Genomic DNA, 24,424 nt, shown 5'->3' with positions numbered 1-24,424 from the left:
TGGATTCTTTAGAGCTTTGTGGTTGAGAATCACATCTGGGCCCAATTTCTCATGCCTCTCCAGTGCCTCTTCCCAAACCTCGAGATCTGAAACTCAGAGACGTGACCCACAGCACCATCAATGTCTCTTGGGAGCCCGCGCCTGGAGCAGTGCGTAAATATATTGTTCGCTACAAAACTCCAGAGGAGGATGGCAAAGAGGTAGGTGGGAGATTAGAATGGTTTTGGATTTGTTTTCCTAGTAGGTTTAACCAAAGAACCTAAAGAAGCACAGTTGATAGTATGTTTTGAATGTTGTCCATTTATTAGTGTAGTGTTGAAAAATTTTTATGTTAATAAAGCACTTTTTGAATATTGATAATATATTGGGCTGTCTTGCATTTAGTTTAAAATGTTTTGCTATATGATAATAATCCTAAAAATACCACCCCTTAGTTACAGAATCTAGAGAGTATTTCCTTTTCATCTAGATGCCTTATATGGTGCTTTGCATTCTGTAAATTACTAAAAAATGTCAGTAGTGTTTCTAAAAATAAAAGCTAGCAAGGGGATGTTGGGGGTTTGTCAGATAATAGGAAGATAGGACAGAGAGAAAGGACGAATATGTTGTTAGAGGAGTGTCCTTTTGACAGTGAATGTTTTTGAGTAGATGTTGGGGTGGAGAGCTTTTTCCATGACATCCTGATTCAAAGTGGGAGCAAACTGAGGGGCTTCACTAGTGAATGGGTCTAGAACTTGTGTGTGCCTGGGGCGGGAGCACTAATGTCGGAATCTCAGGGGCATTTCTGGAATATAGAAATAGTTTCTCTAAGCACCTAGTTACTGACTGTGCCAGTCATTTGGATTAGACGAAAGCTGATTTACCCACGTACACACATTCATTTCATCCTGGGTTTCAATTTCAAAAGAGGTACAAGGAACAGCAGACCTCACAGGGTTCTTGTGCACAGCAAATGAGATAATACACAGGACAACATTTCCAAAAGAAATGAGGCAGTGATACAAAGGGAAACTGATTAGTTTTAAATCCATAGGCAGTCATCATTTACCACGTCAGATATGGTCTAGTACATACCTCTTTTTCCACTTCAGGAACATATGAACCATCTCCAGTTTCTGTACTCTTATGCAGATTGGAAAAAAATTGCTTTTTTTTGTACCATTTTTCTTGTGCTCTTGTTCTGAGAGAGACAGTAAACAACAAAGATGTCAAAACTAAACCCTTTGTAAAAATAGCTCCACTGCTCTATTACAGGTAGAGGTAGACAGGTCACAGACCAGCATCCCTCTCAAAGAACTCACCTCGCAAACCCTGTACACAGTCAGCGTTTCTGCCGTGTATGACGAGGGGGAGTCTCCCCCAGTGACTGCTCAGGAAAAGACCCGTGAGTTATGGTCATGCTGTATTGGGTCATTTTATTCCTTAATGCTATTTTTGCCAGTATTTAATAATGTTTGCATTCATACATTGTTTTTCATTTATTTTATTCTCCTCTTCCACCTTTATGTCCATTTCTTTTGTAATTTCTATCCTACTATTATTCTATCAGCCTCTCTCACTAATTCATCTTCTACATCCTTCACTGGTATATGTGGGGTTGGGGGTGGGGTGGGAGAGAAAAAAGTACACTCTTGATGTATGTTGGACATTTTCTTTGGAAAAGTTGCATTAGTTATCAAGTATTTTTGACATGTTACTATATGTAAAGGGCTATTGGGGGTAACAAAATATAAGCATCTTCGCCATCAATGGTTCATGATTTTGTCGTGGAGATAAAATTAGTTAACAATACATGGGGTTGTGTAAGGAAGTTGAGGTTTGTGGCACTCAGATTGTACGTACTCGGATTTCAGAGGAAGGGGAGACGTGAAAGGCGGAGGACGGGGAGACACAGAACACCCTGCCTCACCCCTCTGTCCCTGCCCTGTTATGTTGCTTCTTTGAGGGGCACCTATTTCTCTCCCTCCCATGGCACTTTCATAGCATTTAACCCATTTATTATTGCCTGTTGATTTTTTTTTATCTATTCTGCTTTCCCCTCCTAAAGAAGGTAGAGGCGTACTGATTTTGTTTAACTTTGCGTCTTCAGTGCTTGGCACAGTGCTTAGCCCAAAATTTCCTAATTAAATAGTAGTTAAAAAACCAAGGTCTAGAATCAGCAGTATTCCAAAGATATATAATGGGAGTCACATACGTAATTTCAATTTTTCTAGTGACCACATTAAAAAAGGAAATGGACATAAAATTAATTTTAATAATGTGTTTTATTCAACCCAATATATCCAAAATATTGTCATTTCAACATGTATCAGTATAATAATTATTAGTGAGATATTTTACATATCATCATAAGTCTTCAAAATCCAGTGTGTATTAACTTTATACTTACAGCATATCACAAATTTGGACTAATCACATTTCAAGTACTTAACAGCTACATGTGGCTGGTGGCTCTCATGGTGGACAGCCCGGGTCTAGAGAATTTAAATGACTTGGCCGCCCCATCCAGTTAAGCTAGTGGTGGGATCAGTGCAATAGTTTGGAACCTTTACTTCCTATACAGTGACTCCCTCACCAGAGGCTCAACTTTTCCCCTTCAGTGCCCAGCTGGCTGTTCATGATGAGGGCATCTTGTGAAATGTCCCAGCCTGCTCCTTAACATCAGGCAGTATCCACTTCTGCAATTTTCTTACCATGTACTGTACCTTAGCAATTTCAGTTGCCTTCTTGACATTAGTTCTTACTTGGTAAGTAAGGGGAGTGGCTAGAGACAAAAATTGATGCATATGAGTAAACTGACAGCTTTGCATAAATATAACATGAGTAGTAAAGAGAAACAGAAGTCAGGAAAAAAAGACTAGTAGAAGCAGATAATTTAGTATACTAAATTAATACTTTCAATAAAGGTTTTTAACCCTTGATATTTCCTAATAACTTTTAGATACATCCAAAGTGCATCCTTGATGTTTTGATGGCAGTTGTGCTTGTGAAAGTGGTACCACTCTTTATCTCAATGGGCCTTTTCACTAGAATTATTAGAAACAAATTTTTGATGGCTCTGGGTTTTGTGTACTTCGCTTTGGTTGCCAGGAGATTGAGAAATAGCTGACAGTGAAAGTTCAGGACCGGTGGCAGACTTTCCAGGCTGCTTGTACTGCACACTAACTAGAGTGCCTGATTAATGGAGAGGTTTTTAATTGGGATTTCAGCAGTCATCAGTGCTCCATGGTTTTTCCCCTCTTTAGAAAGAGGCAGTCACAGTCTGCTTCACATTGTGTTTAAGGTTAGTGACTGTAGGAAAAGTTTATGCACGGGTTACTTAGACCATAATATTTCATGGTCCGTGAAGATTCATGTACCCTCTGATATTACATGCCAAAGTTTCTGCTTATGTGTTCTGCTGCGTGCAAGGGCCCTTGATTTTCATTAGATTCTCAGAAAGATTGAGATACAAAATAATGAGGAACCACTGAATTAGAGGAGTATTACTAAATATTAGCTTTAAAAAAATCACCATTTTAAGAGAACATAAACAATCACCTATAAAAATTTAATAATTACCTATTATATCCATATAGTGCTTCCAGTTTTTAGAGCTCTCTTTTGTGTTTGTCTTTCAGATCAACTGAATTGGGGAAATATTTGCTTCTAAGCAACATTTTCAGCCAGTCTTTCCATGTTCATTAAAATAAAACAAGGCAGTTTTATTACAATAAATTCAATTTGTAGATCACGTTAATAAAATTAGCTCTGCCTTTTCTCACGACAGGCACGGTGCCAGCACCAACAAACCTAAAGATTACTGATGTAACGACAGAGAGCTTCAGAGGAACTTGGGATCACGCAGCTTCAGATGTGTCTCTCTACAGAGTAACCTGGGCACCTTTTGGAACCTCAGATAAGATGGAGGTAGTGTTCACTCTCATGTTTTTTTAGTGTCCTATTTAATTATAGGAAATCTCTTTTTCTTTTTAAAAAAATTTTTAGTTTTAAATCATATTTATTCTATTACAGTTTTCTCAGTTTCCCCCCCTTTGCCCTCCTCTACCCATCCCACCCCGCCCCCCTCTCCCACAGTCAATTCCCACTCTGTTGTCCATGTCCATGGGTGATTCATAATGTTCTTTGTTTAGTCCCTTCTCCTTTCCACCATTGTCCTCTTTCCCCATCCCCTTTGGTCACTTTCAGTCTGTTATATATTATAGGAAATCTTGTCTGAAATAATGTATTACCTGTGTTGCCAGAAAAACATCCTTTCTTACCAGTGACATTTGAGCTCATGGAATGACTCAAAGCAGGAACACTTGGCTAAAAAATGTCAACAAATTGCCATTGAGTGTATGATATACCTGTTGACTTGATTTGTGTGGGTTTGTTTTTTCTTCCTCTTTCCCTAAGACCATCTTAAATGGAGATGAAAATACCTTGGTGTTTGACAACCTGAACCCGAACACCCTCTACGAAGTTTCTGTGACAGCCATCTATCCCGATGAGTCAGAAAGCGATGCCTTGAGTGGCAGTGAACGAACACGTAGGTGTTCAGCCTTTAGGATATTGTTATTTTTAAATTAATTAAAAAAAATAGAGCTATAGCTATATTAGTAATATTTCCCTAATTCCTTTTTTAGTGCGTTTGATACCCCCAACAACACCAGGTAAGAATTTAATTTGCTGAATTGTATGAATGACCAAATAGAGAATGAAGGAATGAATGAGAGATATCATAGAATCTGTTGCAAACAAGCCTTCTGCTTTTAAATTGTAAGGCGTTGATTGGGACCTCTGTTACACAGGACTTTCCTGGAAAAGCTTTGTTTAGCCACTATTCGTTAAAGAGTTATTTAGAATTCAGTGACCAATTTAGTTCTAAACCTAGAGGTATACACTCTATTGATTTCCTTGGAAACAGTGCATATTTTGGGGGGGAGGTATTGATCTGTGTGCTTACTCTGTTTCTCAAAAATCTTCTTTCAGCTCCTAAAAGTGGCCCCCGAAACCTTCAGGTATACAATGCAACATCCAACAGCTTGACTGTTAAGTGGGATCCTGCTAGTGGTCGTGTGCAGAAATACAGAATCACTTACCAGCCTTCAACAGGTGAAGGCAGTGAACAAACGGTAATTAGTTTTGTAAAGACTATTATTTGGATAAATTCTACCTTTTCCTCTTCAAACTCCTTTCACCCACAACATTTAGTTGATCATACTTATTATTTTGAGAGATGCGATCTTCACTGTATGGGGTAGAAATATTTGACTCCATCTGTGATGGAGTCTCAGAGGATGTTCTTATGGGAGACGAGTGTTGCTATCCCTAGTAGCTTCCCAGTATCAGGTATGTGCCTCAATGCACCCATATGTCCATTTAAAAACTATGAGTTGGATTATCCATGAAGATATCTAGATTTTTGTCTATTTAGATTTTCAATCCATATCTCTCTACCTTAATTAAGTGCTGAAAGTTTCCTAAACTTCCATTGTTCTAGTTTTTCTGTTTTTGCATGTCATAAGTGATCTCTTAGGTCTGGTGTTTCCAGATCCATGTGCCTGTTCACCTAATTCATAGTATTTGTCATTTTTATATTTATCTAAATGGATATCCCTGAGAAAGATGCTAGAACTATAAACTCAGCCTTCATCTTTTTATCTTCCCAGTCTTTCTTTTATCTAACAGAATCCTTGTCCACTCACCTTGCATACTTTAGTTGCCTGTCTTTGAGCTTTCTCCACCTTTGTTTTTATGAAATGTGTGACTAGAACTGCACACATTATTGTAGCTCCCAAAAGCCCCATAATTTTTACACAGACAGGATGATGCTTTTGGTGAGATTCGGTACTTTGTTGAATTTTTTTGGGGGGGTTGCTATAATGTTTCCTCATGTAGCTTTAGAGAGATATGTGTTATTAACTTTTAATCATCTGACTTGCTGAGCTCCAGTAAGTGGATCATACCTCTTAGCAGTTTAGAGGAGTTAGCGGAGGTAGATTCTGGCAGTGGTTAAAGGTCTGTGGTAGTACATAGTCGTAAGTGGGTTTAGCTGAACCAGAAATCCTCTCATCTGCATTGTGACTTTTGAGTTGGTATTTTGAGGTTTCCATAGACCTGGACTTAGGTAGTTTGATACATTTGGATTGGGAACATGTCTCAGTTAAATGAATTATTATTTATATATGTTAAATATATCATTATTATCAGTAATAAACTAAATATCAACCTGTAATTATCTAGCTTTTTATAAAAAAGTAAGACATATTTGATGGGTTGATATTTTAACGTCAGAAGCAGAACTTCTTTTACCTATGTCAGGCCAAATTTAGGTAAAAATAGAGTAGGATAAACTTGACCTTAACATTTCTCTTCTTAGTGATACTGACCCTCTGATTGCTGTCCAGATCTCTTTTTCTGTCTCTCGACTACTTGTTATAATTAGATGGAGTCTCATAAATGTATCCTCTGGACAGTATTAGCTGATGATCCTTAAGATTTGCTATTGTTAGGGATCTTTTCATTTCAATGCTAGTCCACAAACCGATCAAAGTAGTGAACCACTGATGCTGGAATTATCTTGGAGAGTTGGGTAGAAGAAGTAGGCAGATACCCTTCTGCTTGCTCATTAGGTTCCCTTTCTTAAGTGGATGCTTCCAGATTTGTTAAATATCAAATGGCTTGTGCTGACATGAGTATTTTCTCTCATCACCTCAAATATTAAATGTATTAAAACTAGTCACTAGAGTTCAATTTGCTTCTGTCAGGATTACTACAGTGATTCCCTGAGGTTTCCTGTAGAACTTGAAAGGATGGGTGCAATGTCGGAAACATCTGGAATGTGCTAGCACATCCAGCCATCCACATGTGCACTCATTGTGGGCAGTGTGCCGCTTTCATGTGATTTTAATTAGTATGGCACAAACATCTGAATTCGGTAAACTGTTAACAAATCATACAAATTTTCTTTCAACAAGATAGCTAGATGGCCTTAAGCAATGAATAAAATACAGAAAACTCCGTAATCAGAGGAAATTAAAAAAGCATCATACCACGTGGAGACAAATGGGAACTCCTGCTTGAGCGTCCTGGCAAAGGGCCCCGTCACGTAACATACACAGCTAATGCCATTAGAATGGCAGTGTTTTGGGGAAACACCAAAAGCTTTAGATCTTTTGCTGAGTCATTTCAATGTGTTTTTAAAGCAAATAAAAAACATCTGTAAAAAAAAGTAGGAATTACACTGAGTGGCGCGGAGCTTCTAATATTATGCGGGTCTTTGCTATCTTAAAGTTCGTTTGTAACTCACTTATGTGGGAAGAAATCAGAGATCACTGAATGCCTTTGGGTGAAATTTTACAGTGTTGGCTGTGAGCAAGGTGAAATATCTTTTTGAAGTCATCAGTGTAAGCTGAGAGTCTCTTTTTGTGTGTGATTTAAGGTGCCTAGTTTATATTTAAAGTTATACCATAAGATATCTTTAAATCTTCACTGCGGTACGTATGTGTTTCCAGGTCTTGGCAAGGATCTCAAACAGCTCCTTTGTAGAAGGAGCTTTTTCTAAAAGACTAGTGAGATGGAGAGAACAAAGTTAAAACTTTTTCCTGTTTTACTTAAGATCACAATAGGAGGACGACAGAACAGTGTGCTCCTGCAGAAGCTGAAGCCTGACACTCCTTACACAATCACGGTGTCCTCCCTGTATCCTGACGGTGAAGGAGGTCGGATGACGGGAAGAGGCAAGACCAGTAAGTGCACCCAGGCTCCTGTAGCTTCTTTAGTAATTGCCATTGGAATGAAATCACAACTTTATCTGGAAACACTGAGGTGACACGGAGTTTTGCTAATTTTTAAAAATACATTTAAAAATAAAAATGTTTTTAATATCCTTGCTTGGAGTTAACTGTCTCTTTGTGGAGAAAGACACATATTATTTTCTAGAACAAGAAACAACAAAATTCTCTGAGGCCAAAATATCTTGTGGAGAGATGAGACATGTACCAGATTATTAGTTTTTCATTTATTTGCTACTTCAACAAATATTTGCTCAGTGCCCATTATAGGGTGCCTGCTATGTTCTCGGGAGATACCATAGAACCTGTGCTTCATATGTGCTTGGCTCTTAGGATCATAATGTGTGTGATGTAATTTCTGTGCATTGCAGAACCTCTGAATACTGTGCGGAACCTAAGAGTGTACGACCCTTCTACCAGCACCTTAAATGTTCGCTGGGACCACGCAGAGGGAAATCCCCGTCAGTACAAGCTCTTCTATGCGCCAACAGCAGGTGGTCCAGAGGAAATGGTAATTATTTCCTGTAGTGAAAAATGTGTGTTTGTTTGAACTGTAGCTGAATGTTTTAAAAGCAGAGCTAAGGGATTAACTGTTTTGTTTTAGCATTGATGAAGTTTATATTCATTTAATAGAACTTGACAGAGAGTAAGTTTGTGCCTTGGTGCCTAGGTGATAAGGGGGTTGCAGGGAATTGGGGCTGGAAGTAATCGTTTCAGAAGTTCTGAAGGGGGAACCTAGGGTGAGTGTAGGGCCTAGGGAAGTCTTCATAACCTCTTGTAACAGTGTATATGAGGAAATTATATTCCAGTAGTATACAGCTTGCTTCTTGCCTTGTCTTGAGTTAGTATTTTGAGTATTCTATTGTTTGAAGTATTATTTACTTTATGAGTTTTTTTTAAAATCAAGTCCTTTATGTTTTAATAATACCTTTAGGTACCAATCCCTGGGAATACCAATTATGCTATTCTGAGGAATCTGCAGCCGGATACCCTCTACACTGTCACAGTAGTTCCCGTTTATACTGAGGGTGATGGAGGACGCACCTCAGATACTGCAAGGACATGTAAGTAAGAGACAGGAAAATCTAGCCTTTTCATTAAAAATTTGCTTTTCATTATAAAGACCATATAGGTTCATTGAAAAATATTTGGAAAACTCAGAGTAATAAAATAAAAACATAAAAATTACCCATAATGCACCTCCCAAACATCATCAACTATTACTATTTAAGTGTATGAAATAGAAAATTTATAATGGCATTTGTCTTATAAATGTGTATACAATAATTAGTATACCACTTTGGTTATTCTCTTTCACTAACAAAAATTCATTGAACTTTGCTTTGTGCTTTATAAGTTTGTGTGAAGCAGTGTTTTGTAATTGGTGTTATAGTGTGAATTACTGAAATCTGTTCCTCATATGACTTGATTGCACACCCTCTGGTTTTCTGAAATGTCTTTTGGCATTAAAAATCTGTGTGCTTTTATTTGCCATTAACATCTTGAAAACTGTTTTATAGTAGTTTTGCAGTTCTTTGTAGTGTTGCTTAAAGGTTTTTGTGCATACTTATAAATATTTCTTTGGCTTCTTTTGGTAAAAGATTAGTGGTCTAGAAAGATGATGTTATTGACAACTACAGTTTGGGGTTAGTATGTGACTTTCGTTTATGCTTTTCTAAGTTCCTATTGTGGCAGATAATTGAGATATGAGGATCTTATTTCTTTTCCCTTTTCCCTTTAATTTTAATCATAAAAGATATTCATAAAATCATAAACACAATAAAATTCTTCCTCTCTATCTCTCCATTACTTATGTTGGAAAACTGAAGCTTCTTTTCCAGTTTTCTTGTTCCTTATCCCTTGTCCCTTTATGGCTAACCCATTATTTATTTACTTACATTTATTAGCTTGTTTTTATTGGCAACAAATTTCCTTCCATATAGAGAAAGGCCATAATTGGTTAACATTGGATAGAAATGGATTTGGATAGTTTAAATCTGCTTTTGCATGTAGATAATTAGAAGTTTAAGGAGGATAGTGTTTTATGCTTTTACAGAGTGTAAGTTCTGGGGAAGTGATAACAAAAGCTAAGTATGTATAAACAGACTTAAGAAATATATGTTGACTTTTCCTTTCTCAGTGGTGAGAGGATTGGCGAGAGACATCCAAGTATACAACCCTACACCCAACAGCCTAGATGTTCGCTGGGACCCTGCCCCTGGGCCTGTGCAGCAGTATCGCATTGTGTATTCACCTGTGGATGGCACGAGACCCTCAGAATCTGTAAGTAACTTTCTCTCTTTGAACTCAGCAATTGACTTTTGTAGATTCTACTGTGCCTCCTGCCGTGGCTGCTGGCCCAGAACAATAAACCAGTTGTTGGTGTGGCACCGAGTCTCAAGGAAACTTCATTTCCTGATGAACGGAGGCTCGTGTTTGTGTCATGATGAGCAGTCTGCAAGAATGCAAACCACAGACATGCCAAAGTATGATTACATGATTGCTCTTGATGAATTAAGGCAGGTGTATCAATTATAAAATTAGTTAGCAAAACTGAAGTTTGGGGGAAAATGTAAGTTAGCAATATGAGTTCAAAATCCCAGTAACAAATGCAAATTATTGCTAAACCTTGTTAATATGGACTGTTGTTGTAAACTACAAATGTCTTATTATAAAGCTGCCTTAGAGTATTCCTTTATCGGCTCGTACAAATTGCAATAGAACTATTGAGTTCTGTAAGTAAATTAATAATTTAGAAATCAGAAATTACTGATTTGAATACAACAGTATCAGTACACTTAAAAATAGTAAACTTATAAACTAACTTTTTAGAAAAATAAACAATAATGATAGATAAACAAACGATGAACAATACATGTGTTTCGTAAGAATATTGATTTTCATGTCTCTGTGTATGACAGGACATATTCAGACAATGTTGTCCTTATCCATTGCATAGAGTTGCTCTCTACTGTAACACAAAATTTCTCCCTCCCAGGGTAGAAGTCTCTTATGTTTACCTAACATTCAGGAATGTTCTTCAGGTTACTATTGTGAATACTAGATGTTCTGGTTGAGACTCTTTATAATGAACATAAATGTGAATGTGAACTAACTTTGTTTGGAGAGGAAATTTCTGAGGATAAATTGCATCTAAACATGTGGGTTAGGCAGATCTCATGAAGAAGCACAAGTAGTTGGCTTCTGACGTGTCTGGGCTCAGCCTTTTATTATCAGAGTTATTATGCTGACTAATAAAAGACTCGGTAAGCATTTGGGTTGTCATCAGGCAGAATTTGGCGCTTCCTCCCCTCCAGGTTGTGGTGCCAGGAAACACCCGCACAGTGCACCTGGAGCGGCTGATTCCGGACACACCCTATTCTGTGAACATTGTGGCTCTCTACTCAGATGGAGAGGGGAATCCCAGCCCCGCCCAGGGCCGAACACGTGAGGCAGAAATCCTTTCTCCACCCCATTCCCTTCTAACTCCATGGCTGGGTTTCTCTGAGTGAGTGAGAGGTTGTGAGAGCTTTTGCCACCTTTGTGCAGGTGAGGCTAGGCCTCGACACTCAAAGTGAAAGTCTTGGGTCCACAGCTGCCTTGTGTGCAGAGTGAACTTTATTTGGTCATATTCTCATTGAGGACCTAAGTTAAGAAGGGCTTTCTTCCCTCCTGTCTTTCAGTAGGTCTTTTCACTAAATGGGTACCTTTCAAACATGAGGGCTTGGCTTCTATGTTTCATGAAAAAGGAAGTGATTATAGCAGTTAAAATCATCCTTTTCCCCCCTCCCCCAGTCTGTACATTTAGCTTCTAAGCTAGTTCTATGTCCCTGGAAGTTCAGTGTGTAACTGTAGCTCTGAAATGTAGCACTTTCTATGGTTTATGCTTTCGCATTAAAACCATAGAAAATGTGTATTTTATCATAGGGAATAAACAACCTAGTGAATGTAGAAACACCTGAAAGTAACTTCCTTAACCAGCCCAGGGTAAAATTCTTTTAGACTCCTCCCTTTGTCCCCATGTCTGTCATGCTCACAGGCAGGCAAATAACTCTATTGTATTTTATTTATTTAGTACCACGAAGTGGACCAAGAAATCTGAGAGTCTTTGGGGAGACAACCAATAGCCTCTCTGTGGCCTGGGATCACGCTGATGGGCCAGTTCAGCAATATAGGATCATTTATTCTCCCACTGTTGGTGATCCAATTGATGAATATGTGAGTGTGATTCTCATTTATTTGAGCATTTTGTAATATGACCTGGTTGGATGGTGAAATTAAGTTTTCTCCTTGAGGACTGTGCTAGGATTAGGGTTGAGTCCTTGATTCTTGTGTGACATTACATTCTGTATCACTTTGTCTTACATGATATGGGGACCACCTGAATGTATCTAGTATGGCCTTCCATACTATAGAGAATCAATGTCTTTGGGACTCATTTTCATCCTGAAGAAAGATTGAAAAACTGTCTTATCTCATAACATGCATATTTCTAACCATCTAATTATACCATAGGAATTAAATCTAGTGAACTGTGATACCAGCTATTCTGAGCTATCTAGATTATTGTTCAAATGTTGTGACTATTCAATAGTTACCTTTTCTTTAATTTCTTTACTAGGTCATCCTTAAATATTCATGCTAATTGATCTCACTTTTCTATATACTCTAATATTAGTCTCAAACTTCCCGAATATCATATTATATCTCTTTAGAACCAGATTCAAGTTTCCTAGAGTGTCCTTATTGCCCTCATTGTGCATATACTTTTGTTATGAATGGAAAAAGCCAGCACTTTCTTTAAAGTTTAGTGATAGTTTAGATAGTGGAAGACTACACACAATGAATATAAAGCAGTTTAGTCTGTGGTTTGCAACCATTTTTCTACATACAATCTCTTTGATCATCCTCCTTCCCTTATCTCTATGTTATAAAATATTTCACTTACTTGAACTTTACATATTAAACTTTAATGTAAGCCCTCATTTTTATTAAGTAGAAACATATATAATTGCCATTTAGTGTTTCTGATCAAAATGACAGAAGCAGTATTGCCACACTTAGTTTGCCAAAGCAAAGACGCTCATGCTTTAATGTTTGTTCAGCCTTCCCATGTACAACTATGCAATTTCCCTTTACTTCCTGAAAGCAGTACAAATAAAATTTCTTCCCCCAACTCACCATTTGTAATCAACGAACTCTACCCTGGGAATTACAGGCGTACGTGGTTCACACCGTTTATAGAAGTAAAGCTTAGAGTTGAAAGAGAGATTAAGAGATCTGATTCGTTTCCTCTTCAGGGAGGTAGTAAAATGTATTTTCCATTTCTTCTTTTTCATCTTTTTTCACCTGATTAGTATTAGCCAAACTGATGCTCACAGTGGGTACTTGGTAAATATTTGTTGAAAGAGTACACAAAATCATAACATGTACTGATGAGAGATGCAAGAGACAAGCATACTAGGGAGTGCGGCTGCACTCGCTAATGCGTGCTGAAGTGTTTTACGCGTTACTGCTTTTCATCCTCACAATTTCTTTCAGAGGTGCTAAGTCATAAAGCTGGTAAATGCCTAATCTGGGATTTGAGCCCAGATCTGTCTGACGCTAAAACCATTCTCCCATGCCGCACACAGGCTGTGTGGACATCTGCCTTGCCATGAGCTATTGTGCAACAAAAAGAAAATACGAAGAGAACATTACTGTTTATGGGAATACATAAAACAATATTGTCTTTTGATCGGAAGACCTCAAGCTGATAATAAATTTATAATTTAACTTCCCCTGTAGACCACAGTCCCAGGCAGAAGGAACAATGTAATACTGCAGCCCCTGCAAGCTGATACTCCTTATAAAATTACTGTTATTCCTGTTTATGAAGATGGAGATGGTAGCCATCTAACAGGAAATGGAAGAACTGGTAAATGTCTTATATCTTTAATAATCTTTCAATTTTGCCTTTACTAACACAATTCAAGTACTACAATAGTATTGCATGAATATGTATATTAGACGTTGAATTTTGTCAAAAAGACATGAGAACAGGACTTGTATGCTAACTGTTGAAAGGTATGCTTAAAGAAGAAAAAGGAGAAAAAAATCTGCATATTTTGCTTTGCTTGAGATAGTTTTATTTCTCCTTTGGAAAATCATTGCATATTCTCTGAATATTGTTTTAGTTTGTGTGGTATCAGTTAAGCAAGCTTGTAGCTGTTAACTCAGTCAGTTCAGTAACAGCAATGAATACTTCATCATGGTAGAATCTTATGTCATAAATAGACTGGATTATCATTTATCCTCTCTCTTTACAAAGGTAGCTTTTTTTAAAAAATATTTTTTCTATTGTACCCAGTAACTTAACAAAGAATTACCAATGTTCAGACCCCTTTTCTCGTCTGCACTGGTGGCAATTTCCTATGGTTTAGAGCAGGGGTCCCCAACCCCCAGGCCTGGGGAGCTGTACTGGTCTGCAGTCTGTTAGAGACCAGGCCGCACAGCAGGAGGTGCGCTTGTACGTAATGCACTGGAATCATCCTGAAACCATCCTCCCCGCCCCCGCCCCTGACCCTGGTCTGTGGAAAAATTGTCTTCCATGAAACCGGTCCCTGTTGCCTAAAAAGTTGGGGACCGCTGGTTTAGAACAAAGGTTCTTCAGCTTGGTTGCTTATTGGAATCACCTGAGTTTTTAAAAATGCCTTTCCTGGGTGCCACCCCCAGAGTTACTAATGTAACTGGTCTGAGGTGTAGCCTGGACTTGCCAGTGTTCTAATGTGCTCAGGTTAAGAGCCACTGATTTAGCATAAAGACATGCTAAGCTATAGATCTGATTTCTGTTGCTGGTAAATATTCCTTTTTCCACTCTGTTCAGCATGATTTCAGGATCCTTACTACACTCAGTTGCCCAAACTCTTCTTGTGCTTAAATGACCTTGACAGCATTACAGCATTTGGAAGAGGTAACATACAAAAGCTCTTAAGAGAAAAGCAGAGGTGTTTCAGGTCAGTGTCTCAAGACCAGGAATTTATATATTTATTAATACATTTTATCTATAAAACTGAGACAATGAAGACTCAGTTTAGTGATTTTAATTTAAAATCAAGATGATTTAATTTAACAGCTTCCCATTTTTTTTTTTAACCTTCCTTTTGGTTTTAGAATATGTTTTGGTACTTTTCTGAGGAAATGGCATATTTTTAGAATTTTGTGCTTATCAAAATATGTAAAAGAAAATCTTTCCTAGATATTGAGTTTTCCAGGAAGGCTCAAAGCCATTTCTAGTTTCTCTTGTTGAAAAAGTTTTTCAAGTTGAATTCCTTATTTGTGTAATTCTATGAATAGCTCAGCAACTACTTCACATGCTGCTTAACGGCACTGATTTTGCAGGATGTAGAGAGGGAGGCAGTACCTCTGAAGGCTTGAGAATTAACTCTAGGTACGTTGGTGGAAAATAGAATGGTGCAGGGAAAGAACATCATTTTGGTCACTAACTAGCTTGTGGTCTTGGGCAAGTTATATCTTATATAATAAGGTATTTGGACTAGATAGTCTCTAAATTGCTTGTTGTCTCTAATAATTTGTAATCTATAATATTCTAAAAGTGGGATGAGATTTTTTATTTTCTATCATTCTGAATCATATAAAATATCAGCTCTGGAAATCACCAGTTTCAGAGTCGATTTGAGTTGCAGTTTGATTTAAACCCCCCCAAGCTTTCTTTTGAACATTCCGATGTCTTGTTTTCTGGATTAGAATTTATGGGGTATTATAAAATTTCTTTTGTGGGGTTGTACTATCAATACTTACAACCGATACTCATAAAGCTCCATGCTGTCCCGGTATGTCCATGAAAAGTCAGTAATGTGTGTCAATATTTTTTTGCAGTGGGACTACTTCCTCCTCAGAATATACACATCTCTGATGAATGGTATACAAGATTCAGGGTATCTTGGGATCCTTCACCCTCTCCAGTTCTTGGATATAAAATGGTGTATAAGCCAGTGGGTAAGGAAGCACTTTTATCATCATACAAATGCACTGGAGAGATTTTTGGGTGTGAGGGCATTCTTTGTTGTGTCCCCTATGATTAGTTTCTACCGACAATTCAGTTATCACATTCAGGTCCTCCTTGATCAGAAGTAATGTTTCTGGAAATTGTATTTTAAGCTAATGGTCTAAAGTATTATTATTACTGTGAGTGTAAGTGAGATTCTCATTTATTTGCATGACTGATAAGTTTTACCTGGTTCATAAAATTGCATGCATTGAAGGTGTTTGTGTTCAGATGTCCTATGTGTTACTATGATTATAAAATAATACATATTTAATCAATATAGAGTTCTGTATTTTTCCCATTATGTCAAAATATTATTCTATTTGGGGCATATGTATTTTAGTTATTTATAACAAGCTTGCTTTCAACTTCCATTGACACTTTCACCTAAATAGATATCACCTTTATTAAAGTATTTGCTATATTATATCTTCTGTCTACACTCTTAGAACAGTGGAAGAAAAATACTCTTTGTACCAGATTTTCTGGGTCATCTTCCAAGTACCCAGGAAGGGCATGAAGTTTTTGAAATTGCCTAGAAATTTTTTCTTAGAAAAAACATAAAGAGAGGGGATAAGAGGAAGAGAAGGTGAGCTTTATAAGAAATGTAGAGCTTAAAGGAGGGAGAGGTGTCAATGACTGAGGACCTTCAGTCACTAGGCTTATGGAGTGAGGTCTAAGATGGATGTTCTCAAATCATCTCTACTGTACACTGAAAAATGTCAATTGAGCACTTACTATGTGCAAAGCACTGCACTTGCAAAGTGAGGCTTAGAGAAGAGGCCTGAGGGTCCAGAATGGTTGTTGTGTGATTAATTTATTCATTAAAGGAACATTGATACATATCTGTTACATTCCAGGTACGGTGCTGTACCTTGAGAATCAGAGGGTAAAGAATCCAGCGTCTGCTTACAGTTTTGTGCTCACCATATAACGTAGCAGGTGCTATGGTGAACAAGTGCATAAGGGGCTTTAGAATTAATGGTGTTCATACTATCATATAAGTTAAGACATTTTGATTTTAAGAAACATTTTAGACTAATGGTGACAGATATCTGTGTGTCTTTGTGATTGTTATTAAAGGTTCCAGTGAGCCCATGGAAGTCTTTGTTGGAGAAGTGACATCATACACATTACACAACCTCCATCCCAGCACCACCTATGATGTAAATGTTTACGCTCAGTATGATTCTGGACTCAGTGTCCCCCTGACAGATCAAGGCACTACATGTGAGTTATGTGTCTTTGCATGGTTGTAAGAAAAAGTGTGGTACAAATTCCTAGATTTGCCTGTTTTAATTTTACTTCTTAAAATATGTATGTTTTCTTAGCATTAAGTAAGTGTGACCCTTTTGTGTCCAGCTAAACAAATCTGTAAGTAATATAATTCAGTATACACAAATGTATATGATGAAATATGTTTAGTTCACAAAAATGTTATATTTTGAATTTTGAAAGATAAAAATTATAAATTCATTTCATCATGAATGATCTATGAAATTAGAGTTGGGGTGCCATGTAGGGTTTTGGTTTTTTTTTGACATTTGCTGTTAAAACATTTATTACATAAATACAGCATCCAGCAGAAGTAACACCTGCTAGAGTGTGTTTGGCAGGGTAATAACATGAGTGTAATAATGTATAGTTTTAATTTGAGCATTTCACCTAAAATTTCACATAGTGTGCTTGAGTGTGATATTGTTATGTTACAGAATTAAAATGATTATGATTTTGAAATAAAAGATTTTGTAATAAAAAAGGGTGTTATTTGTGCTAGACCTTGTACATTGGTTTAATTCCAAGTTTTCACAGAAATGCCATGATTATTGATTCAGCCCAGATAGATTTTGTTGTTGCCAGTGCTTTAATAATGATTTAAGGACTTAGGATTGCCTTTTAGAAAAATGTTTTATTTTCCATGAGACATCTTTGACACTTGTAGTTGAAGTTGAGGGGGCCTATGTGGAATTTCTTTCCTCTTAAAGATCAGGGATAGAAAGGGAGATCTGTTTTTGCTGCACTACATTTTCATGTATAAAGAAAAATAGCAAGATTTTAGACTTTTTTTTAGCCACTGTGAAAGTTTTAAAATTCTGTTATGATTAAAAGTAAGTTTTTCTGCCTTTATTTATAAAGTAAACCTGTTATCTTTCTTTCTTTCTTTTATAGTGTATTTAAATGTGACAGATCTGAAAACTTATCAGGTCGGGTGGGATACGTTCTGTGTTAGATGGTCACCTCACCGGGCAGCCACGTCCTACAGGCTAAAGCTAAGCCCTGCAGATGGTATGTGTGCAAAACAATACTCTGTGTGGAGCACAGAGTAGCAACATTTTTAACTGCAAAATTTTAACCTTTGCGACAGCATGAAACAGCCTGGAGGACATTATGTTAAGTGAAATAAGCCAGTCAGAGAAAGACAAGTATTATATGATTTACTTACATTTGGAATCTAATGAAGAAACTGAGCTAACAAGCAAAATAGAGAGAGACTTAGAGATGGAGAGCAGGCTGACAGCTCTGGGGGGCGGGGATTGGGAGGGTGGAGAGACGGAGCCAATAAAAAGATCTCATGGACATGGAGAACAGTGTGGTGATTGCAGGGGAGAGGAGAGTGGATGGAGGTGGAAGAGGGTATAAGGTGAATAAATGGTAATGGAAAAAATACATTAAAAAGAAATATTCAAAAAAAGATGACATTTTGTTTACAAAATTATGTATAAAATGTCTTTATATGTAATTGATGATGACACTGACATTTCCATTTGTTGTCATAATCAGGAACCAGAGGACAGGAAATTACAGTTCGTGGGTCGGAAACCAGTCACTGCTTCACTGGCCTTACCCCGGACACTGATTATGACGTCACCGTTTTTGTGCAGACACCAAACCTTGAGGGTCCAGGCGTCTCTGTCAAAGAACATACCAGTAAGTTTTTGAGTAATCTGGAATGTCTCTGTAAGGCTTCAGAATAGAATGCTCTAGTTGTGGGACACTTATGTGACTCCTGTCTAGGCACTTCTCCATACAGGCAGAAGTAATGATGTAATGACTGCACATTCTTGAAGGTGGAGTCTGTGGCTGGTTCAGGACCTTTATCTGCAGGATATCCATGTTGCCCAGTTACATAGTTGTTGTTATTTTAAGGAAGGGGCTAAAGGAAGGAGATATGGCTCTAGTTGACAGTACGAGGTTGACACACATTTATATTAGTGACTTTTACTCATTTGACCCTATCTGAAGGAAGGCCTTACATTAACCCTTTGAATAATGGCTTTATTTTTTGCAGCTGTAGTCAATGTTGAATAACTATAAATGATACTAAATTTGGATAAAATAGAATTCTTGGTGTGTCCATGCCAATGAGACAATTTGGCATCAAGGATTTAAATCACTCTTAAAATTTACTTTCTGTGATATGAAATGTGCACACTTTGTGTTTTTCTAATTATTATTTTTAAATTTCTAGCCTTAAAACCAACAGAAGCCCCTACAGAACCACCCACACCTCCTCCCCCTCCCACAATTCCACCTGCTCGAGATGGTAAGTGCAGCTGATTTGGCAATTTAGTAAGTAAGAAAGGATTTATCGCTTTCTTAACTCATGCGGCCTGTACGTCATTTACAGTGATGTAGAACATTTCTGATTTATTATTCTTGTTGAAGAGTTTTTTAGATTAAAAGAAAAGATTGCCAGTAATATGTTCTCCCCTTCCAGGAACCTTTTGGTGTGAATAGAATCTGTCATAAACTACTTCAGCTCTTTCTCATTAATTTTGCAGGTTAATGTCTCATGATGCCTTACGTAGTCCCTGGTCACATGGTGGGCATTGCTTTCCATGGGCTGCTGGCCTCAGTAGGAGCTGCAGATCTTTTTGGCTATATCTAGCTGCAAGCTACCCACTGGGCCAATGGCTTTGGAAGTCCTGGTTTTTGACCTGACAAGTGTCCTGGAGTGCACAAAGCTAAAACACTTCTATTTACTAAAGTCTGAGGCATAACTGTCACTTGTAATGCACTGGTAAAAACACGTACTGTTAAAACTGGTCTCCCAGTAATTTGGGGCGGTTCTGTGCTTTATCAAATTAACTTTAATTAATTACTAGTTTATTTTCCCCCACATTTTGTTTTCAGTGTTTAACTGAAAACATTTCAGATTTTAAAAGTATTTTTCTTTCATCTTAGATGGCTCTAGTCTGCCACAACTTCTTTAAGCCTATTAAATAAGATAAAAATTAAAAGTCTGTTGTTATAAAGTAAAACAATAATGGGTTTCTTTAGCTTGTTGAAATTCAGTAGATAATCATGGCTGGTTGAGTTTTTTAAAAATAGATTTTACTTTTTTAGAGCAGTTTTAGGTTTATAGCAAAATTGAGCAGAAGATACATAACGTTACCTACACCTGCACATGCACAGCCTCCGCCAGCGCCAACCTGTCCACCGGAGTGGCACGTTTGGTACAATCCATGAGCCTATACTGACACATCGTTATCGCCCAAAGTCCATAGTACATGCTTGGGTCCATTCTTAGTGTTGTACGTTCTACATTTTAAGCTTTTATACACTAAAATGTTGTTAAATTTTTACTTTTAGAACATTTTTGAGCCTTCAAGTCTGAAGATTCAGTTAAAGATATTTATTTTACTCCACTCCTTGCTTCCCACCCTATGATTCTAGTGGCCTAGTTAAAAATTAAAAGACACCTTATTTGCATCAAATCTTTGATAAGTATAAAAACAATTTCCAAACCGTTAAGTTCTGGACATCATTGCTTTTCACTTCATATACTCCTCATTTATCATTTGAAGCTACTTGAAGAATTCCATGAAGAAAGAGCATAATGGATCTAAACAGATGAAGTAATTAGAGAGCAGAAATTGAGGGCCAATTGGATTAGTAGCAAGGTGTTTGACTATATTACTCAGTTGTATAATTTCACTTGAATGAAAGAATTCATGAGATTTGTGGCTTCCTTTTTTTTTTTTTTTTTAAATTTCCTCAGTATGCAAAGGAGCCAAGGCAGATATTGTATTCTTGACTGACGCCTCCTGGAGTATTGGGGATGATAATTTTAACAAAGTTGTAAAGTTCATCTTCAATACTGTGGGAGCCTTTGATGAAGTCAATCCTGCTGGAATTCAGGTGGGTGTCACTATTGACTTGCTATATCTTACTATTTCCTTTGAACTTCTCTTTTTAAAAGAAAAGACTCTTCAGTACAAATTGTTTTGACTTTTGTTAGTTAACATTTTCATTACACATGTATTTTTGGGAATGAGTTGGGTGTAAATAATAAGTAAACATAAAAATGTTCCTTTGGATATTTGATGTAACTTTCATCTATCTAACTCATTGACTCCATAAAGCAAGAGACTATATTGTATTATTATGCTTTTGACTTTTCTTTTTTCCTTCCCCATTCCTCTTGATGAATTTTCTTCTTAATTTTGGCAGCTTATAATTTTTCATTGAGGCATGTTAGAGACATCATGAAAATAAGAGATTTTAACATAAACCACAAATAATTTCATAAACAAATTATATCTTCTTTTATGGAAGGGTACATTAGGGACTATAATAAAATTCAAATCCCCAAATAACCCTGTGGATATTATTCCAACCCAAGAAGAGTAAAAAGCCAGGCCATTATATTCTCAATTTTATGTGTCAAAAACTGAGCCATTTTTTCCATCCTTTTAGAAATTTAAAATATCTAACAGAAAATAAAAAATAACTATCACATTGTATCAACCCCTATGTGCCAGTTACTTTTATACATGATTACTACACATGTCTTCAAAACAACTCTTCGAAGTAAGTATAATTATCTTCATTTCACTGATGAGGAAACCAAAGCCCAGAGATGTTGGAGACTTGCCCAGTGTCATGTGGCTATTGATTGGCAGACCTAAGATTTCAAACTAATGATTCCTGACTACAAGGCTATCTTCTTCCCACCAAATCACAATGCTAGTAAGTTTGTGATGAGTGTTGAATATCATTACACATGTGATGGTGTTCTGTCAGCATAAAGAATGGATGTGGTCAGTGAGAAGGAGCCCCGAACTGCAAACCAATTGCTCGGCCAACATTTGAATTCAAGATACTGTGTTTTCATTTTTAATTTTGAGACTTCACGGCTCCCCAATTGTACCCGTCCCTTCCTCTATCCTAGAGAAAGGTACCATATAAGTATAGTATATTTCCAATTTAATATCAATTATTGTCAATTTCATTGAAGATTAGAAATTAGATGATTTAATGAGACAACAGTAGTCAGTGTCATAACACTAGCTATAAAGAGCTATAATATAATACTCTGTCAGGTCTGAGATATTTCTTTTTCTCATTCTGTTAGAACCATTGGAGAATTGAAACGCAAAAAGAAATGACTTATTCTCACCACAAACCACATTTTCTTCCAGGTCTCATTTGTGCAGTACAGTGATGAGGTCAAATCTGAGTTCAAGCTGAACACGTACAATGACAAGGCCCTAGCTCTTGGGGCCCTCCAAAATATTAGGTACAGAGGAGGAAACACAAGAACAGGTACAGTTGATCAGAGCATACATAGATCTTCACTCTCCAAAGTACTTGGAGTGGAGGAACTAATTGTATCATCTCGCTCTAATATTCAGATTCTTATCAGTTGGGTATGGCTAATGGCATTTAGATAGTTTGCATTGAGGTGACACTAAAATGTTCCATGCCACACTCTGTAGGTAAGGCTCTCACATTTATCAAGGAAAAGGTCTTGACCTGGGAAAGTGGAATGAGGAAGAATGTCCCCAAAGTGCTGGTTGTGGTCACAGACGGTCGGTCACAGGACGAGGTCAAGAAAGCAGCTTTTGTCATCCAGCAGTCAGGTAAGCCCAGGCATGCATTTGATGCCTAGTGATTGCGCTCGTTATCTTAATGGTTTTAAGTGTCCAGGAATGACTGCAAAAAATCCCCCAAGATCTGCTGATTTTACTTTATTGTTTCTATTTCATCTGTACTTCATACCCTTAGTGCATATTTAATTATGGAATGGTTTGGTAACTGCTCAAAAATAACATGGCATATATTCTTTGTATAAGATGTGACTCAGGGTCCGTCAATGAGCACACTAAATTTCCTCATGGTTGCTGGAAGGCTACAGAATGGAATAATGGGATGTTCCTAGAGCATTTCCTGCCATAGCAGAAGTGAGTCTTGATGTGGGCTCCTGTGCAGAGAGAGACATAGAAAAGCCTTCACTGTGGCACAGCCTTGCAGATCCAGGCTCAAAGCAGCTCTTGAAAGGTGCGGTGCAAAGAAAGAACAGCCAAAGCTCAGGGGCACATCACTGGGGTACATCCTGGCAACCAAATATCCTGAGCGCCTACAGCCTTTTGGATTTGTTATTTAGGATTATTAGAGATGGAGCAAGGTCTTTCCAGTACTTGCATTAACACCATCTCTGTAGGTCCAAGGTCGACATGTGTTATGCATTATCTACTGTGGTAATTGCATGGTTACATGGAATTGCACTGATCTTTTTATAAATTATTGCCACTATGTTATGCACGTTGAGCAGATTTCAGCATATTTTGTGTTCCTGGCTGACTTAAGTTTGGGATCATTAGTGCTTACTCCTCACGTTACCTTATTTATACTTAATTATATAACTAATTCCTTATATAGTTTATTTTGTTTTACAGACAAATCAAGCTCTTGGAGCAAAAACTCTGTTTATTTCTGTTAATCTAAATAAGTGAAAGTTATTGCTAGTGGGAATTGTAGATTCCATTTCAAAAGTGCTCAAAATGCTGCTGTTGAGCTCGAGTTTATCGAGAAAATCAATTTCAAGAATCAAATTTTTAAATGAGCCCATTCTTGCTTTCTGCGTCACATAAGCTTAAAATGTTAACGGTGCCTAAGAGAGCTGCAGAAGTCATAGGTATATCAGGACTGTAGATCTGTGGAAGGAAATGTACACCATATCAAATCTTTCTGCTATGAAAATGTTTTCCTCTTGTTGGGATTTTATTCTAGGAAGTCCATTTAATTGAATTTTATAAGCCAGAAAATAGAATGACCTGGTAAAAGTACATATTCATTAAAGAGAGTTTATGTCAATTAAAAGTACTTGCTGCATACACTGAGAAAATAAAGCATCAGTTCTGATAAGATTTTATTTTGAGTTGTTAAACAATAAAAGAGAGGAAAAGGCTATGTAACTGACCTATAAACACTGTTTTGAAGGGTTCAGTGTTTTTGTGGTTGGCGTGGCTGATGTTGAGTACAATGAGCTCGCCAACATTGCCAGCAAACCAAGCGAACGGCATGTGTTCATTGTGGATGACTTTGAATCTTTTGAGAAGATAGAGGACAACCTCATTACTTTTGTTTGTGAAACTGCCACCTCAAGTAAGTCATGACCCACATGGATTCATCATCTCCCTTGTTTTTAAAAATAACTACTTGGTAGACCATTCCCTATCCTATATGGGATCAAGTCTGTGCATAAATAGATCCTGGGAAATCCCTTGAGAACCTGATGAATCATTGTTCCTATTGAGATTGTGCTAAATGTGGTCTTGTCAGAGGTCCATTTTAAGCCTTGAAGATGTAATGT

The 24,424-nt window shown here is 37.3% G+C and overlaps 1 protein-coding gene across 1 annotated transcript in view; it reads left to right on the top strand.

The window, feature by feature from the left end:
• The window catches only part of COL12A1 (collagen type XII alpha 1 chain), a 110,705-nt gene that overhangs the window by 54,549 nt on the left and 31,732 nt on the right, over nucleotides 1-24,424 (top strand). The window contains exons 26-47 of the mRNA XM_054569632.1: nucleotides 64-204; nucleotides 1,259-1,384; nucleotides 3,770-3,909; nucleotides 4,399-4,531; nucleotides 4,629-4,655; nucleotides 4,975-5,117; nucleotides 7,604-7,733; nucleotides 8,150-8,289; nucleotides 8,713-8,842; nucleotides 9,919-10,061; nucleotides 11,096-11,225; nucleotides 11,854-11,996; nucleotides 13,566-13,695; nucleotides 15,657-15,776; nucleotides 16,909-17,055; nucleotides 17,995-18,111; nucleotides 18,607-18,753; nucleotides 19,295-19,369; nucleotides 20,828-20,967; nucleotides 22,251-22,374; nucleotides 22,548-22,691; nucleotides 24,052-24,216. Of these exons, the coding sequence (XP_054425607.1) occupies nucleotides 64-204; nucleotides 1,259-1,384; nucleotides 3,770-3,909; nucleotides 4,399-4,531; nucleotides 4,629-4,655; nucleotides 4,975-5,117; nucleotides 7,604-7,733; nucleotides 8,150-8,289; nucleotides 8,713-8,842; nucleotides 9,919-10,061; nucleotides 11,096-11,225; nucleotides 11,854-11,996; nucleotides 13,566-13,695; nucleotides 15,657-15,776; nucleotides 16,909-17,055; nucleotides 17,995-18,111; nucleotides 18,607-18,753; nucleotides 19,295-19,369; nucleotides 20,828-20,967; nucleotides 22,251-22,374; nucleotides 22,548-22,691; nucleotides 24,052-24,216 (2,835 nt within the window). The remainder of the gene's footprint in view (nucleotides 1-63; nucleotides 205-1,258; nucleotides 1,385-3,769; nucleotides 3,910-4,398; nucleotides 4,532-4,628; nucleotides 4,656-4,974; nucleotides 5,118-7,603; nucleotides 7,734-8,149; nucleotides 8,290-8,712; nucleotides 8,843-9,918; nucleotides 10,062-11,095; nucleotides 11,226-11,853; nucleotides 11,997-13,565; nucleotides 13,696-15,656; nucleotides 15,777-16,908; nucleotides 17,056-17,994; nucleotides 18,112-18,606; nucleotides 18,754-19,294; nucleotides 19,370-20,827; nucleotides 20,968-22,250; nucleotides 22,375-22,547; nucleotides 22,692-24,051; nucleotides 24,217-24,424) is intronic.

The sequence above is a fragment of the Pteronotus mesoamericanus genome, unplaced genomic scaffold, assembly GCF_021234165.1.
Source record: "Pteronotus mesoamericanus isolate MK-2021 breed Mesoamerican mustached bat unplaced genomic scaffold, CSHL_Meso_final contig_20, whole genome shotgun sequence".
Lineage (NCBI taxonomy): Eukaryota > Metazoa > Chordata > Mammalia > Chiroptera > Mormoopidae > Pteronotus > Pteronotus mesoamericanus.
The sequence above is the reverse complement of the archived record's forward strand: the minus strand, read 5'-3'. Positions and strand labels throughout refer to the sequence as shown.